This window comes from Pteronotus mesoamericanus, unplaced genomic scaffold, assembly GCF_021234165.1.
Source record: "Pteronotus mesoamericanus isolate MK-2021 breed Mesoamerican mustached bat unplaced genomic scaffold, CSHL_Meso_final contig_50, whole genome shotgun sequence".
NCBI classification, from domain to species: Eukaryota; Metazoa; Chordata; class Mammalia; order Chiroptera; family Mormoopidae; genus Pteronotus; species Pteronotus mesoamericanus.
The window spans coordinates 29558865-29574207 of NW_026555186.1; the positions used below are offsets into that span (position 1 = coordinate 29558865).

Below are 15343 nucleotides of genomic sequence, written 5' to 3' on the forward strand. Positions count from 1 at the left end.
ATATTCATCTCTTGTGACATATATGTACCTTGTCAACCATCCAACAGTCAACAAAAAGCACAAAACAAAGATCTACTGTAACATAAATTAATTTTACTTTTGTGTGTAACAGTCCAATACATGAACAAATACCTCTCATATTACAAGAGCTGTAAGACTAATAGTGGAGTGCAATGTAGATTGATATGAAGCACTCTTGAAAATTTCAAGTACACTAATACTTATAACTTGTTTCATAGTGCACCATTTCTAAACCATTCAATTTCTTTCCAGCTAAAGCACTCAAGAGTATCAAGGACCAAATTATCTGATTAACCCTTTCATGCCAAATGCTTAACAGCTCTTGCTCACATGCATGTCAAGTTTACACTGACATTTAAGGTCCTGACTTGCCATCAAAGAAAGGTTTAATCTGTCCTTGGTTTATCTAAATGACCAAATAATAAGATTTAAGTGATAACCAGCTGTAGAATATGTCCTTATTAAATTTGATAGGATTTTTAAAAAGCCAAGTAATGTAATGAAGTTTGCAAAGTAATTTAGATTAACCAGGTTTGACTGCTCAATTTGGAAGTGATTCAATGCACAGGTATAGGCATAGAGACAATTTTTAAATATTAGGCTTTGAATATTCCTGACCAGAAAGTCAAGAAATGTTAAGTGAACATTACAATATACTGTTTAACCAGCTTTCATTACTTATTACATTCCTTCATAAGGAACTGTTTACATGACTTATCCACCTAGTAGAATATAGGATTAAGGAAAGACAACTTGGTTCTTAGGATGTCAATACTTCTCCAGAATAGAAATATCCCCAAAACCCAGCCTGAAAGCTGTTGTCCATGATTTTGGGGAAGTGTTTTGATTTACTAGGACTGGCACCCCATGAATCAAGAATGTCCAAGTAAAATTCTAGAATTCAGGAATGCTCTTAATGGCATTAAAACCAGCCTAGATTTGGTGCCTTTATTCATTTCACATGTTAATGTTTCTATTTCTTTATCCTACGAACTTTCTTACTTAGAAATGATGTGCCCTTTGCTGTACAGAAAACTATAGAAAAAAATTAGGCTTCCCACTTGATTCTGTCACTTGCATGTCTTTGTTTTGCCTATCTAGCCTATGGAAGCCATTGTATTAGTCTGTGCAAGGACTAAGAACACCTAACAAAGGTTGAGTGGTTACCCTTTACCATGACACTTCATACCAACAATCTGTATAACTTTGCACACATTCACTTACACAACTGTTCTGAGACATAAGAAGTATTACAGATGGCAGATAGAATTTTTATAAAAATAATCAACCGAGGTTTGACAGTACTACGTTAGGGTAGTGTTTTTCACAACTCACTAGCAGGTGGTCATGATCAATATTAAAAAAATCAAACAGAATAAAAAACATCTGAGGACTTGTACCTATTAAGGATACTTTTTGCTTTATGTATATATAGTCCCCATATGTAGGTACTGGGTCAAAATGGAAAATGTTTTAGTGTGACTTGTGGCCAAAACAGTTTGAAAAGCTCTGTGTTGTGTTTTTGATGTGATGGAACCCTCCATAACACTCTTTCTCTCACCCTAGAGGTTAGAAATGTTCTTGCTTTCCACTTATTCTACAAATGTTTATGAGCAACTGCTGTATGTTCGCTGGGAGTCAGGTGTTGGCAGTAGGGAGTAAAAGGCAACATTGCTTTTGGAAATTCCTACCTAGTGTTACACAGATATAAGGCTTTGAATAAAAGCTTAAAAACAAGTTAATGCTGAATCACTTACAACTGTTCTTATTAATTTAATGTCCCTCGTTGTTATGAAAATGTAAGTGGATTGTGTCAAAAATTCCCAGAAGTAAGCTTTCACAGAACTCTTTTTCCTACTTCTCATCAGTACCTGAAGAGAGATCCAGTATAAAATCTATAGTTGAGGTAGGAATTATCTAAAGATATATATATGTATATAAAAATATATAAAGATATTATATATATTATATATATAAAAAAAGATATATAAATCTTTTCGCTACCCCACTTTTTAGAAATAAAATACTTTTTTCCCCAGTAAACAAGACTCAGGTCATATGAATATGATTTTAGAGAAAGGAAGGGTGTTGGGGGTGGGGAGAGAAACATATTGCTTGCCTCTTCTATGTGCCCCAATCAGGGGATCGAACCCACAATCTTATTAGGGTATACGGATGACATTCCAACGAACTCGGCCACCCAGCCAGGGCACTTTTTTTTTTAATGGTATGTTCTCTTCAAGCTTTAATTGGTCAGAAAACCATCTGCTATGAATACATATGATATTTATGTACTTGACAAAATACTGAAATGAGATGTTTTACATTAAAAAATAGTCAAATACTTTCTTTAAATGATATTCCATTTGGAAAAGAAAAAAGGGCCAATCTGTTCTGGTGCTTAGTAATTCCATCTACAAATATTTCAATTCTCCTGGTACTCAGAGCTCTAATATTGAACCTTGATATAAAATTTTACATTGTAATTATAGTTTTTATTTCCACACTCTTGTCCCCTACTCAAATACTTATTAAATGGCATGCAATACGTTTCATGATGATGACATTTCAATTTAGAAATGCTTCTGATGTATGTTATTCTCTGATGAAGTAATTTTCTGCATGTACAAAGATTTTATAAACGATACATTCTGTGCTTTAAAACAAGAGTAGCCTTTATAAATAACATTAGGAAAGAATGGTATTATTTTCCGCTTCTCTAATCTTTTTAACATATTCAATAGATGTTTTGATTTCTAGCGACCATTTGCGACTTCCAAAATCAGACAAACCACACTATGAGTATGTATTTTATAGCTGCAAAAATTCAAGTTTTATTATTTTTTTCAGTTATGAGTTTTAAAGTTTAAGTGCTATTATTAATATTTTGGTTCATTAGATCACTGCTCATGTTAGGCTGATGATATAAGGCTCATACACATTTTCTAGCAATAGAAGAGAACTAAGTGAGTTGTCACATATTTTTGGGAAATGAACTCAAATTGTTAGGTAATGGGTTCATAATTGTACTGAAAGAATACCTGTGATAAAGCAATGCTGTTTTCCAGTTAATCAATGATAATCCAGGTTTGGCTATGGCCACTGTATTTTGGAGCTGGCTCGTATCTTCCCAACCCTGTGTTCAGTGGTGTCACACGATTAGTTTGAAATGAGTCACAGTAGTAGAATTTATACAAAAATCAGCAAAAGCTACAACTCAGAGGTTCCTTTTCCATCTTCAAGGGCCATTAAACATCTCCCAACACACCAGTGGCAATAGTTGTTATTCCTTTAAAATACAATTCAATACTTTATTGTTCATAGGAATCTTTATTTGAAGGTCTAAATGGTTGGTGTTTTCTGTATAAATCTGTCTTTCTGGAAAAAAATTTAATGTTTCTCATTAGTAATGAAAATATTAGACTCTCACTGTGAAGGGATAAATATGTGGTTCTTCTATTCTAATCAGGGAGCTGTACCCTATTCAAATAAACTGCTCAAAATTTGTATTTTTATCTTAAAAAATAAAATGGTATCCTGTTTTTAACTCAAATCACACTTATGAAGCAAAATATCTGAACTTTGAATAGAATCTAAGAAAATTAATTCTCTGTCAAACATGATTTAATAATGAAAGGTTAATTAAAATATTGTGTAAAAAAGTATAAAATAAACAATTTTATTAGACGAATTCATTTATTTGACACATTAAATTAGGCAAAGAAAAATATATGCAACTACATAAAAAGGATCACATTCTCATACTACTTGAACAAACAGCAGTGGTCAAAAACAATGAACTGTGGAATGAATCCCAGGATTAATTGCAAAAAAAACACCCTGTACAGAAAAACTTCAGGCTTCTAACTTCACTGAATCCAGTACTAAACGTGCTTCCTTATATTCCTCAGCTTCTTCCAACTCCTTTTCACTCTCCTAAAATGAAATATAATAAGAGTAAGTTTATCCTTCTGAAACTCTAGTTCTTTGTTATTTATTTACTCAAGTGTTACAAACCATCAATGTAAATAGCTCAAAAATGAAAAGAAAAAGGATTCCAAGCTTCATCTAAATACAGTGTAATTCCACAGGTTTTTTCCCTCCATAGTTCTTTCTTTACAGGTAAGAGAAGAGATAGGTTTGGTTTGGCCCCACTGTGTATTCTCATATCAAAAATGAAAAACATGGTCATCTAAAGTTATTAAGTAATTGAATAAGAAGATAAGAAAAATGTTTAAAAATTTATTGCTATTTTGTCAACACATCACAATACAAAACAGATTATTAGTAATCGTGGGCTAAAAGCAAAAAATGATTTATTAACGTGTTACATATGATAAAATTTAGACCAAAATGATTCCCTAGGTACTTACAATGACAAAGGAATCATGCCAGAGGTAAGTATAATCTTTGAATCAGAGAAGTGAACTTCCTGCTTATTAATGAGCATTATATACCCTACCACAGGTGGACAAACTACTAACATTTTTCTTGTTCTGATATTTACAGACTGAAATTTTCCTTGATAGTTTATATAAAAAACTTCAACTAGAATGTTATAGTGGCAACAGATAAATGAAATATTATCATCTAAGTTATTATCCATAGCAAATTTGCTTTGTTTTTAATAAATAAATAAAGCTATGGCCAGTAATTCACATCAGGTCAATAAAAGACGGAGATATACAAGCAGTTACAGGGCAGAGGGAATAAAATGTGTATGTTTATGTAATACAGAACTTCAAGCAAAAGGAGAAGGAATGTGCTTAATTCAGATTATAGGTAAGAATTCCTTAAACCTCTGCATTACACTTAACATGTCTTTGTTCTCTGTCAGTAAATATAAGCTCTTTGAGGGCAGAGATACTGTTGAACACATTCTCAAATACATCCTCCAAAGACAGTATTGTTTTTTTCCAGCAATTTCTATTAATTTCTTAGCTACTAAATTCATGAGAGAAAAAAATCATTTAAATGGTCAGGAAATACAGATGATACTTTTGTCTCAGGTAGTATTTTAATAGAGTAATTATTATTTCAAATAGATGAAAGTAATAGATTGCTTTCATCTATTTTTTATTTCAAAATCATAGCTTCATTTTTGGCTGTTAAGGAAAGCACTCTTGCCTTTAAAAGGTTCCTGTAGAAAAATATGGAGTTCTGTGTCAAAATTACATTAAAATGTGAACACTGTACTTCATACTATTTTGGTGGGAAGACAAATCTCTTCTCTTTCAAAGAATATATATGGTCACATTGAAAAGCCTCAAATTATTTTTTGTTTTATAAGGAATAACTATCAATCAGGAGACAGCTGTGTAGCTAGTAATTAATATTAGCTCAAGAAATAGAAATATAAAATGAAATTAGTAAATGTTGGAATTCATCAAATTATCATCAAACAACTTGTATGGCTTGTATGTAGTATTATCCTTTTTATTTCTATCAGGAATGAAGTAAGATGACTTAATTATTCTTAGAATTCTTTATAAAATGACTCTGCTACTATATCATAAGCCATTTATAAAGCAAGTATAACAGTGTTACCCAGCTCCAATTTAATATGAGGATTACCTATATCACACACCTATATCTGTGTGTATCTCTCAAATTAATTTAGGTTTGAATCTGAAAGAATTCCATATCCTTTTTATTATGGTTCTAATTCATGTGCAACACTTAGATTTTCTAAAATTTCAAACAATCTACCCACCTTTAATGTGTGAAAAAAGATCTTCATGTATAAAAACCAAATAATTCAAGATACTGGGGAACAATATCAGTACCATGATAACACAAATATATTTAATTAATTTTAAACAAGTAGAAAAAACCTACTAGACATAGTATTTTTACTGGAGGCATAATTTAAAACACAATTTAAATTCCATGAATTATTTTGAAATATATTGGTACCGCTGGGTAAGTGAACAAAATATATCACCAACTAATTTTCACTGTAAAATATTTAAAATTTTGGTCTTTTATATATCAGATTGAAAAAAATTTTAAACATAAGACAGAGAAATCTTTACTTACTAGTATCTGCAGAAGATCAGTATATGCTGCTTCCAACCTGCGCTGGCAATCTGGGATCATCATCCGGGACTCCTGCAGGATCTCTGCCTATAACAAGAATCTCTGTGAGACATCCAGAAATGAGAGAATTTATGTGTTTAGCTTACACCTCTGTAAATATCTAAAGTGACTTAGAGGAATCAGAAAAAAATTATGGATATGTAAAACAGTTCAATATTTTAATTTATATTTTTTATTGACTGCTCTGAAAAAGAGAGAAATCTATTTTTGTTGTTCCATCCATTCATACATTCATTGGCTGATTCCTGCATGTGCTCCAACTGGGGATCGAAACTGCAACACTGGCCAAACAACTTCCAACCAACTGAGTCACCCAGCCAGGGCTCAATATTTTAATTTAAACTGTGTTTATTAAAAGTCAGAATGACTATCATACTGTAAAATATACAAGGTATAAGTTTTAGATCTAAACCTTTTTGGTAATCACCTTCTTGTGCTAAATGAAAATTAACTGGAAAAGCTTTTCATAGAGCATTTATTTTAAAAGGCTATTTAAAATAAACTATTTCTCCCGCTGTCACAAAGCACCTTTATCCAAAATGGGATCAGCTGGTTATATAAATATCTCCTGCATCTTTTGAGTAATAAAGAAAAACAGTGTTCAGATAATATCACATGGAGATAATTACTGCATGAAAAAAGTTATTGAGTTATTGATCACATCATGTGCACACTGTAGGAGGTGCTCACTGAAAGACAGAGGTAAAGAAAAATGAAAAGCAAAGACCAGCAGGTTCATATTTTTGATGCTTATCATGCATAAAAAGTTATTACTTATCCTTGTGCTTCATTTTAGGAGACAGATTATTCTCCCCATGTAGTTTGAGCCAAATTACTAACCTGGCATCCCTCTGAATCTGAACTTCTGCCTATTCCTACAGAAGATAGGCACTACAGAATTAAACACAGGAATATTTATTCCAGCATACATTTCTGGACTTAAAATTATTCAAAACTGGAATGTAACATATAAAATCATAAAAGAAGAAACAATCAAATCAATGACTTGGAAACCCAATCAATAAGAGGGTACATAAGTTAGTTTCAGATGCTGGACCTCAAAAAAGTCTTTTTCCTAATGTAAGTAGGAAGCTTAGATTTTTTTATTTCCTTAAACTATTCTCAGAAGGAGACACAGAGATCATTTAAGCATTTATTTCCAAACACTCATGTTTGATCACATACCTTTGGTTAAATGAGTACAAAAATCTGAACTTTTACAAGAAGATTTATTATCTAGCTCATATAACAAGAAGATAGACATAATTTAATGGTAATTATACTGTATTTTAACAGAAACTTTAATAAATTCCAGTATCTTCTACCTTTCCCTAATGGTTTTGTCATAGCTCACACTATAAACAAAAATCAGAATTATAATGCACAATGATGCTCTCTTTGTCCATATTTTCTCAGATGAAAATCTACTGCTGAACTTGTAATTATTTTACTAATAAGGCACAGGTTGAAAATTTCAAATGTAGAATCATGACTTCACAGCCAAGCATACTAGGCCTACATACTTAATCACTGCCTCTAAATTATATTTGTGTATCTGGTTAGTTTGAATCCATGTGAAAAATCAGTGGCAGGCACATTTCATTGGGTAAGCAATTCATATTACCTCTCTTATGGACTTCCCTTGAGAACAGTTTACAGAAATTAAACAAAAGAATAAGTCAAACACATTATAAGCCAAAATGTACACTTGTAAACTTTTTTAAAAAGCTTTAGTAAGTTGTCACTGAAATAAACATTAAACAATATTATCCAAAATAACTTCTATTCATTATTATTTTATCCATTATTATAGAGTGAGGATCAATTAGTTTCTCAAAATGGGACTCTGACTTATGTGGGGCCAAAGATTAATGTCTCCTGTACCCAGACCCAATTCATTCAATAATCTTACTATATAGCTGCAGGATGCCAGGTACAAGGGATACAAAGATGAAAAACAGAAGGTTTTCTAATCTTCTAATCCAGTATAGAAGCATAAACATAAAAACAAACATTTGACACTGTTTCTATAAGGCCATGCCACAGCAAGCCAAAGGCTTCCAGAACAGTGATGGCTATGATTTGGAATCCACAAACCACATCTCTTACAAGGCCATAAATCATATACTTTACCTTGTAACAGTGAATTACAACTGTCAGAAATAATTTTAAAAGACTGTACATAAGGTGTGATTATACAGTAGACACCCCTCAAAATACCTTCACTACATTAAATGAGTATCACCTTTCAAAGCATTCCCTTTGGGAGGAAGTCACTCAAATGAATGGTGCCTCTGTTTAAAATATCTGAATAAACTGTCAATTTATTCTAATGCTGACTATGACAAGACAGAGGTTAGGTCAGAATATTGACACAGATTGGGAGGTACAAGGAACCTTAGGGAACACAACAGGATGCAGTCTTACTAATGTCTTACTGTTTTTAAAACAAATTAAACTTTTTTGAGGAAGTTATTCAGGTAAAATGGAAGTTAGGGGAGGATTAGCAAGGCTCAGATTACAGCAATGAATCAACAACTGAATTAAAATCTGATCAATTTCCTTTAAAATCAAACATATATAAAGAGGAGAGAAAAAGTCCTAATTGGCAGATCTTCATTTTCTTTCCCCATAAAGAAGAGTTCTGTGAAATAATCTGGCCAATGTTAAATTATTTTGCTATTGCTTGATTGGCATAAAGATTCTAACTTCTTTAATGATCCACATCATTCACTCAGGGCTAGCTCTAACTATAATTTATAGACACTCTAATATTGGATACTGGCTGCTTCTGGAAACAATGGTAACTGCCAAACTGAGCTCCAGAGAAGTCCAGAGATAACTGAGCAATAGTTAAATCTTTCCTTTTATATTGTGGTAAAATGGCAATGTGCTAATGAATATGTCGATAAATCCATTTGACAACAAAAGAAAGAAAATAGCAACTATATGAGGCAATGGATTTGATAAGTAGCCTGACTGCAGTGAATATTTCACAAAGTACATGCATATCAAATCATCAGGTTGCACACCTTAAATATATACAAGGTTAAACAGTCAACTATACCTTAATAAAGCTGAGGGGAAAAAGATATAAAGGTACTCTTGACAGAAAAACAGACGGAGAATCATAAAGTCACAGGGACATAAGTGGCCACCTAGTCCAGTCTCAATTTATACATGAGCAAGTCAAGTACAATGTGATTAGCTAGTCAACAGGATCTGAGTTATGGCCCGTGACTTTGATTTCAACTGTTAGCATGTGAATTAGTGATAGTGATAGCCAGTTTCCACTATGGCCCCCAATGATCCTCACCTCCTCAAATTCTTGCCCTTGGGTAGCCATGTCCCACATTGAATTGGCTTGGCCCTGTGTGCCCAATGGAATGTAGTACAGGTGGGATTCTGAGACTGAAGATCTGAGGTTAGGTCTTAAAAAGGCTTGTAGCTTCCAATGCCTTCCCATGAATTTATAACAAAAAACAAAAAGCAAATATACAAATGGAATACCATTTATACACTTGAGTATACAGACCAAGAGACAATTAACAGTTTCTTGCACCACTGAAAGTTATTTTAAATAATATTTTTATTATTGAAAAATATCTGGTATTTCTTGCAGAATCAGCCTTGGAAAAGGCCCTTAAGCAAAATTCCTCTTTGTAAACTAAAGCCTCCTATTATTTTCCATTTATTTAATGAAAAATTTCCTCTTAATTCTTAGGAAAAAATACATCAAACTGAATGTTAACTCATGCTTCAAATAAATCACAAAAGAATGTGTGTGCATCTTTCTCAAAAAAACAAATTTTATAACACTTCAACTGTATGTAATAACTGCAAAGTTTTTTGAGAAACCTTGGTAGGAAAATGGTATCAGTTTGTCTTTTTAATATTACTTCTGGAAAACAGGAAATGAGTCAGCCTCAGCTATATTTGACTGTCATTACTGCCAATCATTTCTGCTCCAGAGTAGGTGGAAAAAAATCAAAGACCAGGGTATCTTCTCTGGTTGAAGACAAAATAGTCTATATCTATCCTTAATTGAGGGATGAGGAGACTGAAGAAGTATATCATAAGTAGAGAGCTAAAATCAATTTGGGCAGCTTTCCAGTCAAGATGGTGGCATAGGCAGACATGGCTCGCCTCTTTGCACAACCATATTAAAATTACAACTAAAATATAGGACAACCATCACTCAGAACTGTCAGAAATCAAATTAAAAGGAGGTCTGACAACTATGGCATTAAAGAAACTATACCTGTCTGGGATGGTAGAAGGAGTGCAGACGCAGAACTGGCTGGTCCCATACCCATGTGTGGTGGATAAAAGTTCAGGAGGGATATCTTAGGAGCAAGGAGTCCCAGACCCACACCAAGTCACCTAGTCCAGTATTCCAGGGCTGAGAAGGTTAAGTTCCCACAACTCCTGGCTAAAAAAACCAGTGGGGATAGAGTTGGTGGAAGAAGCTTCTGGAGCCCCAAGCAGTTCTTAAAGAACCCACACACAGACATACCTACTCAGACTCACTCCCTCTGAGCTCCAGCAGCAGGGTAGCAGCTCGAAAGGCACCAGTGGTATAAAGGGTGAAACTGAAGTATCTGGCATCAAGGTGAGCAGAGGCCACTACTGTCCCTTTGCTAAATCCTTCCCCCACAGAGCTGGTAAACTGGTGCCATACCTAAGACTCCATCAACCTGGTTAACACTGTACCCCAGACATTCCACCCCACCCAACTTACAGCACCCCCAAGCTGCTTTTCCATATGAATGGCTGGTCTTGGCTCATGCTTCACAAATTCCTAAATCCTATCAAACAGGGGCTTCAGTGAGCCCCAGGCCAGGTACTAGGGGCAGTCAGATTAGATTCACAGTTTGGTTTGGCCTCCGAATCGCCATCTCTTGGAGAAGTAGCAGCTATCTCAGATTACCAGATAGCTCAGGAAGGATGGCCCCAGGCAAAACACAGGAGGGACCTAACCTTGACGTGCACCACCCAGGTAAACCCCAGGACCAGCACACCCAGTGGACAGACCACGACACAGCACTACCACCCTGCTCCTCCACGCCTGATCCTCCATAGAGGGTAAAGGTTGGAGGTCAGTGGTCACAGCCAGTCCTTGCAGTTGACTGGCCTGGGTAAATCCCTCCCATTGATGATTTGCCAACAGCGACCAAGGCCCAACTATAAGAGAGTGTACTCAGCCCACATGAAGGGCGCACCTCAAGTACTCAGCTTGGGTGATGGGAGAGGCTGTGCTACTGGAACTCCTACAGGACACCTACTACATTAGGCCATACTACGAAAACATGGAGTCAAAGCAGCTCTACCTAATACATATAAACAAACACAGGGAGGCTGCCATTATGAGGAGACGAATATATATGGGAGTATATATGGCCCAAATGAAAGAACAGATCAAAACTCCAGAAAAAGAACTAGACAGATGATGATAAGCAATGTATCAGATGCAGAGTTCAAAACACTAATGATAAGGATGCTCAAGGAACTTAGTGAGGACCTCAATGGCATAAAAAAGATCCAGTCAGAAACAAAGGATACACTAATTGAAATAAAGAACAATCTACAGGGAAACAATAGTAAAGTGGATGAAGCCGAGAATTGAAGCAATGATTTGGAACAGAAGGAAGCAAAAAAACAACTAATGAGAACAACAAGAAGAAAAAAGAATCCAAAAGAATGATGACAGTATAAGCAGCTTCTAGGACAACTTCAAGAGATCCAACACTTGCATCATAGGGGTGAAAGAAGGAGAAGAGAAAGAGCAAGAAATTGGAAATCTATTTGAAAAAATAGTGAAAGAAAACTTCCTTAATTTGGTGAAGGGAAAAGACATGAAAGTCCAGGAATACAGAGAGTCCCAAACAAGAGGAATGCAAAGAGGCCCACTGCAAGACACATCATAATTAAAAGGCCAAAGGTTAAAGAAAAAGAGAGAATCTTAAAAGCAGCAAGAAAAAAGAAGTTGGTTACTAGATGGTTGCCAGATGGGAAGGGGGAGGGGGAGAATGGGTAAAGAGGTGAGGGGATTAAGAAGTACAAACAGGTAGTTACAGAGTAACGATGGGGATGTAAAGGACAGTATAGGAAATAAAGTAGCCAAAGAACTTATATGCATGACCCATGGACATGAACAATGGTGAGAAGCTTGCCTGAGGAAGATGAGTGGAGAGGGGCAAAGGAGGAAAAATCAAAACAACTGTAATAGCATAATCAATAAAATAAAATAAAACCCCAAAACAAACCAAAAAAAATCAATTTGGGCAATATTTGAATGTTGTGAAATATTGCTTAGCCAGAAAAGACAACGGTAGCAGAAAAACTCTGACTGACTGGTATTTTGGCCTCTTAGGGTCTTGAAACTTCTACTTATTTTAAAAAGAACCAAAATTAGAAACAGAGGCAAAGATATATGGAACAGACTGACAGCTGTCAGAGTGAGGGGGAGGAGGTAATTGGATGAAAGAAGGTGAAGGGATTAGCCAAAGAATATATATGCATGACCCACAGACACAGACAATGGTGTGGTGACGGCTAGAGGGAAGTGGGAGCAATGGCTGCAGGCAGGGTAAGTAGGCAAGTGGTGGGGGGTGGGGTATGGTGACATCTGTAATAGTGTAAACAAGAAATAGTTCATGAGTAGAATAAATACATAAATAAATAAAGAAAAAACAAACCAAAATTAGACCTAGTCCAGGAGAAGCCAATTTTGGAAACATATTTCAGGTAAGAAGTTTGGTACAAACTGACAGGCAGCATCATAAGTGTGTGTTATAAAATAGGGCTAGTTCAGAAGATCCAGGAAAACCACAGCAAAGTGAATCCAAGCAAGAGAAGAGTCAAGGTAGTGAGAAGTGGCTGAGTAAATAGCATTTACTAAGAAGAAGAGGAAATACAGGGAGGACAGTAGAGAACCCACAAAATGCTGCACTTGGCTTCCTTGATATTTTCCATGAGGGACTTGGCAAATGTCAAAATCACTACGGCCTTGAAGTCCTAGGCAATCTAGAATTGGGCATCTGGCAATGCAACTCCTGCTTCCTGTAACAAAAACATGAATGGCCAGCCATAATATATCTAAAGCTAGGGAAAGTAAAATGAAAAAAGCATGCGGGTTGCGCCAAAGACAGGTTTCACGGGACTCTGAAATAGAATTGCAGTTGAAACTGTGTACACTGCAGGTTGACAATAGCAGACAAAAAATTTATTGTTCTGTAAATAGATATGTGATGGTATTTTTGAATATGAGTATTAGGTTGATTAGGAATCTAAGAAATCATGTTATAAAACATGAACAGTGTGACAACAGAATTTTAACATGACTGATTGTAAAAAGAACTTTTAAACAAAAAATTTTCCCTTTTATATCCGAATATGTAATCAACAATATAACCACTAAGTGCCTTATATTTTAAAATAACAGTAAGAATAAGAATTCAATAGAGTTAATCCTTACCTATCAAGTAGTGATTTATTTGAAAGATGATCAATGTATAAATATAAATGAAATATTTAATAAATATAAATGAAATGAAATAAAAGAAATAATCTGTGATATTATTTGTAGAATTTTATTTAGAAAGGGAACACATTTATACCTCACTCCACATAACTTACAACTCCTATTCTAACTATAAGACTATTTAAAAATAGATTTTTGGTGATGAAAAGAACAGAGCTTAGAAAAAACTAAATGAAGTCACTAGCTACACAACTGGAAAAATCAGCCTGATGGAGTCCAAGAAGGCCCTGGATGAAATAAAGTTATATTTACTGCTGTTATGTTTCTCATTAGATGTGAGAAAACAATAGAGGCATTAAAGTGATGCAGGAACAAAAGTGATATGAATATATATGGGAGTATACATTTAACAATCATTTAACCATAATTTTAAGAATCAAAAAGTTACAATCCATATGTAAATCTTATGAAGATTTGTAAGATATGAAGAAGTTCATAAAGGTCAACATATTCAGGGACATACTCTATCTACACATGTTTTCAAATCTTCCCCAATTTATAAATATCTGACACAAATGTCTTTTCTATACCGCACATGAAGGAAGACAGGCTCTCCTAGAAGCTCAAGAAAATATGAAGGTTCTCTTTCTGGAGAGTTAGGGAAAAATGCTTAAGGTGCCAATGTATTCCTTTTGCAACACAGGAAGCAACTAGCTACAGAAAAAAACCCACTTTAAGTGATGAATTTTGAAAAATTAAGTCTGGATTAGGTGTACACTATTACCATTTCTACCATAATTTACAAGGTGAAAACCACTGAGAGTTCATAAAGCTGATTAAAAAAAATAAGTCTTGAGATTAATCTATATAAGCTTGTTCATACTCTTGTTTTTCCTAGTGTCATCTAGATTTTATTCTAAATGCACTGGACATTGGACTGAAAAGGAGAAGTGATCTGATGTACATTTTGAAGAAAACAACCTAGGTGTTGTGGTAGGAAAGGAATGGAGGGTGTCAAGAGACAAAAGATATACCAACTAGGAGGCTTTTGCAATAGTGCAGGCAAGAGATGATAGTGAACTGGTCTAGAATAGTAGCAGTAGAGAAAGAAAGACAAGGAATGAGAAATAGGACTTGGTGTTATTAGATGTGGTTATTAGAAAGAGAGAAAAGTATCAAGAAGGGACCCACTAAATTTTTGGGTTGGGTATCTGGATGGGTGGAAGTAGCCATTTACTAAGAGGAGGAAATACAAGAGAAGGAAGAACATTTTGTTTTGGGGTAGTGGGTTGAGTTGAGGGAAGATCAAAATTTTTATTTTGGAGACCCACGATGACGTGTGAAGCATGTGATCAGCTGAATATATATCTGAAGTGGGCAAGCACAAGAGATATAAATTTGGGAGATGGAAACACTGGAATGAATGCAAAACAAGCAGGGATTTGGGTAGTTTTGTTTGTTTTGTTACTGTTTTTAATTCCACGACTAAAAGAATACCTGGAACTGTATTTGTCAATAAATATCTGTTGAATGAATAAATACATGGGCATAAAAATGGTACTTAAAATTATAGGAAGGTAGGTTACCCAGAGGAGGATTTTAGAACTCTTAAAGATTTTTAAAAAATATGTGTGTGCAGGGGAGTGTGGGTAGGTAGGTGTGGAGGAGGAGGAAGAGAGGGGAAAGGGAGCTTTTCAGTAAAAGAAACTGAGGAAATAATGGCAGTGTAATAGAAGGAAA

At 34.7% G+C, this 15343-nt stretch overlaps 1 protein-coding gene across 1 annotated transcript in view; it reads right to left on the reverse strand.

Moving 5' to 3' along the window:
• Nucleotides 1-3698: 3698 nt before the first annotated feature.
• The window catches only part of TBCA (tubulin folding cofactor A), a 71341-nt gene continuing 59696 nt past the window's right edge, over nucleotides 3699-15343 (reverse strand). The window contains exons 3-4 of the mRNA XM_054578513.1: nucleotides 6061-6147; nucleotides 3699-3957 (exon numbers count right to left, since the gene is read on the reverse strand). Of these exons, the coding sequence (XP_054434488.1) occupies nucleotides 3877-3957; nucleotides 6061-6147 (168 nt within the window). The 3' untranslated portion in view covers nucleotides 3699-3876. The remainder of the gene's footprint in view (nucleotides 3958-6060; nucleotides 6148-15343) is intronic.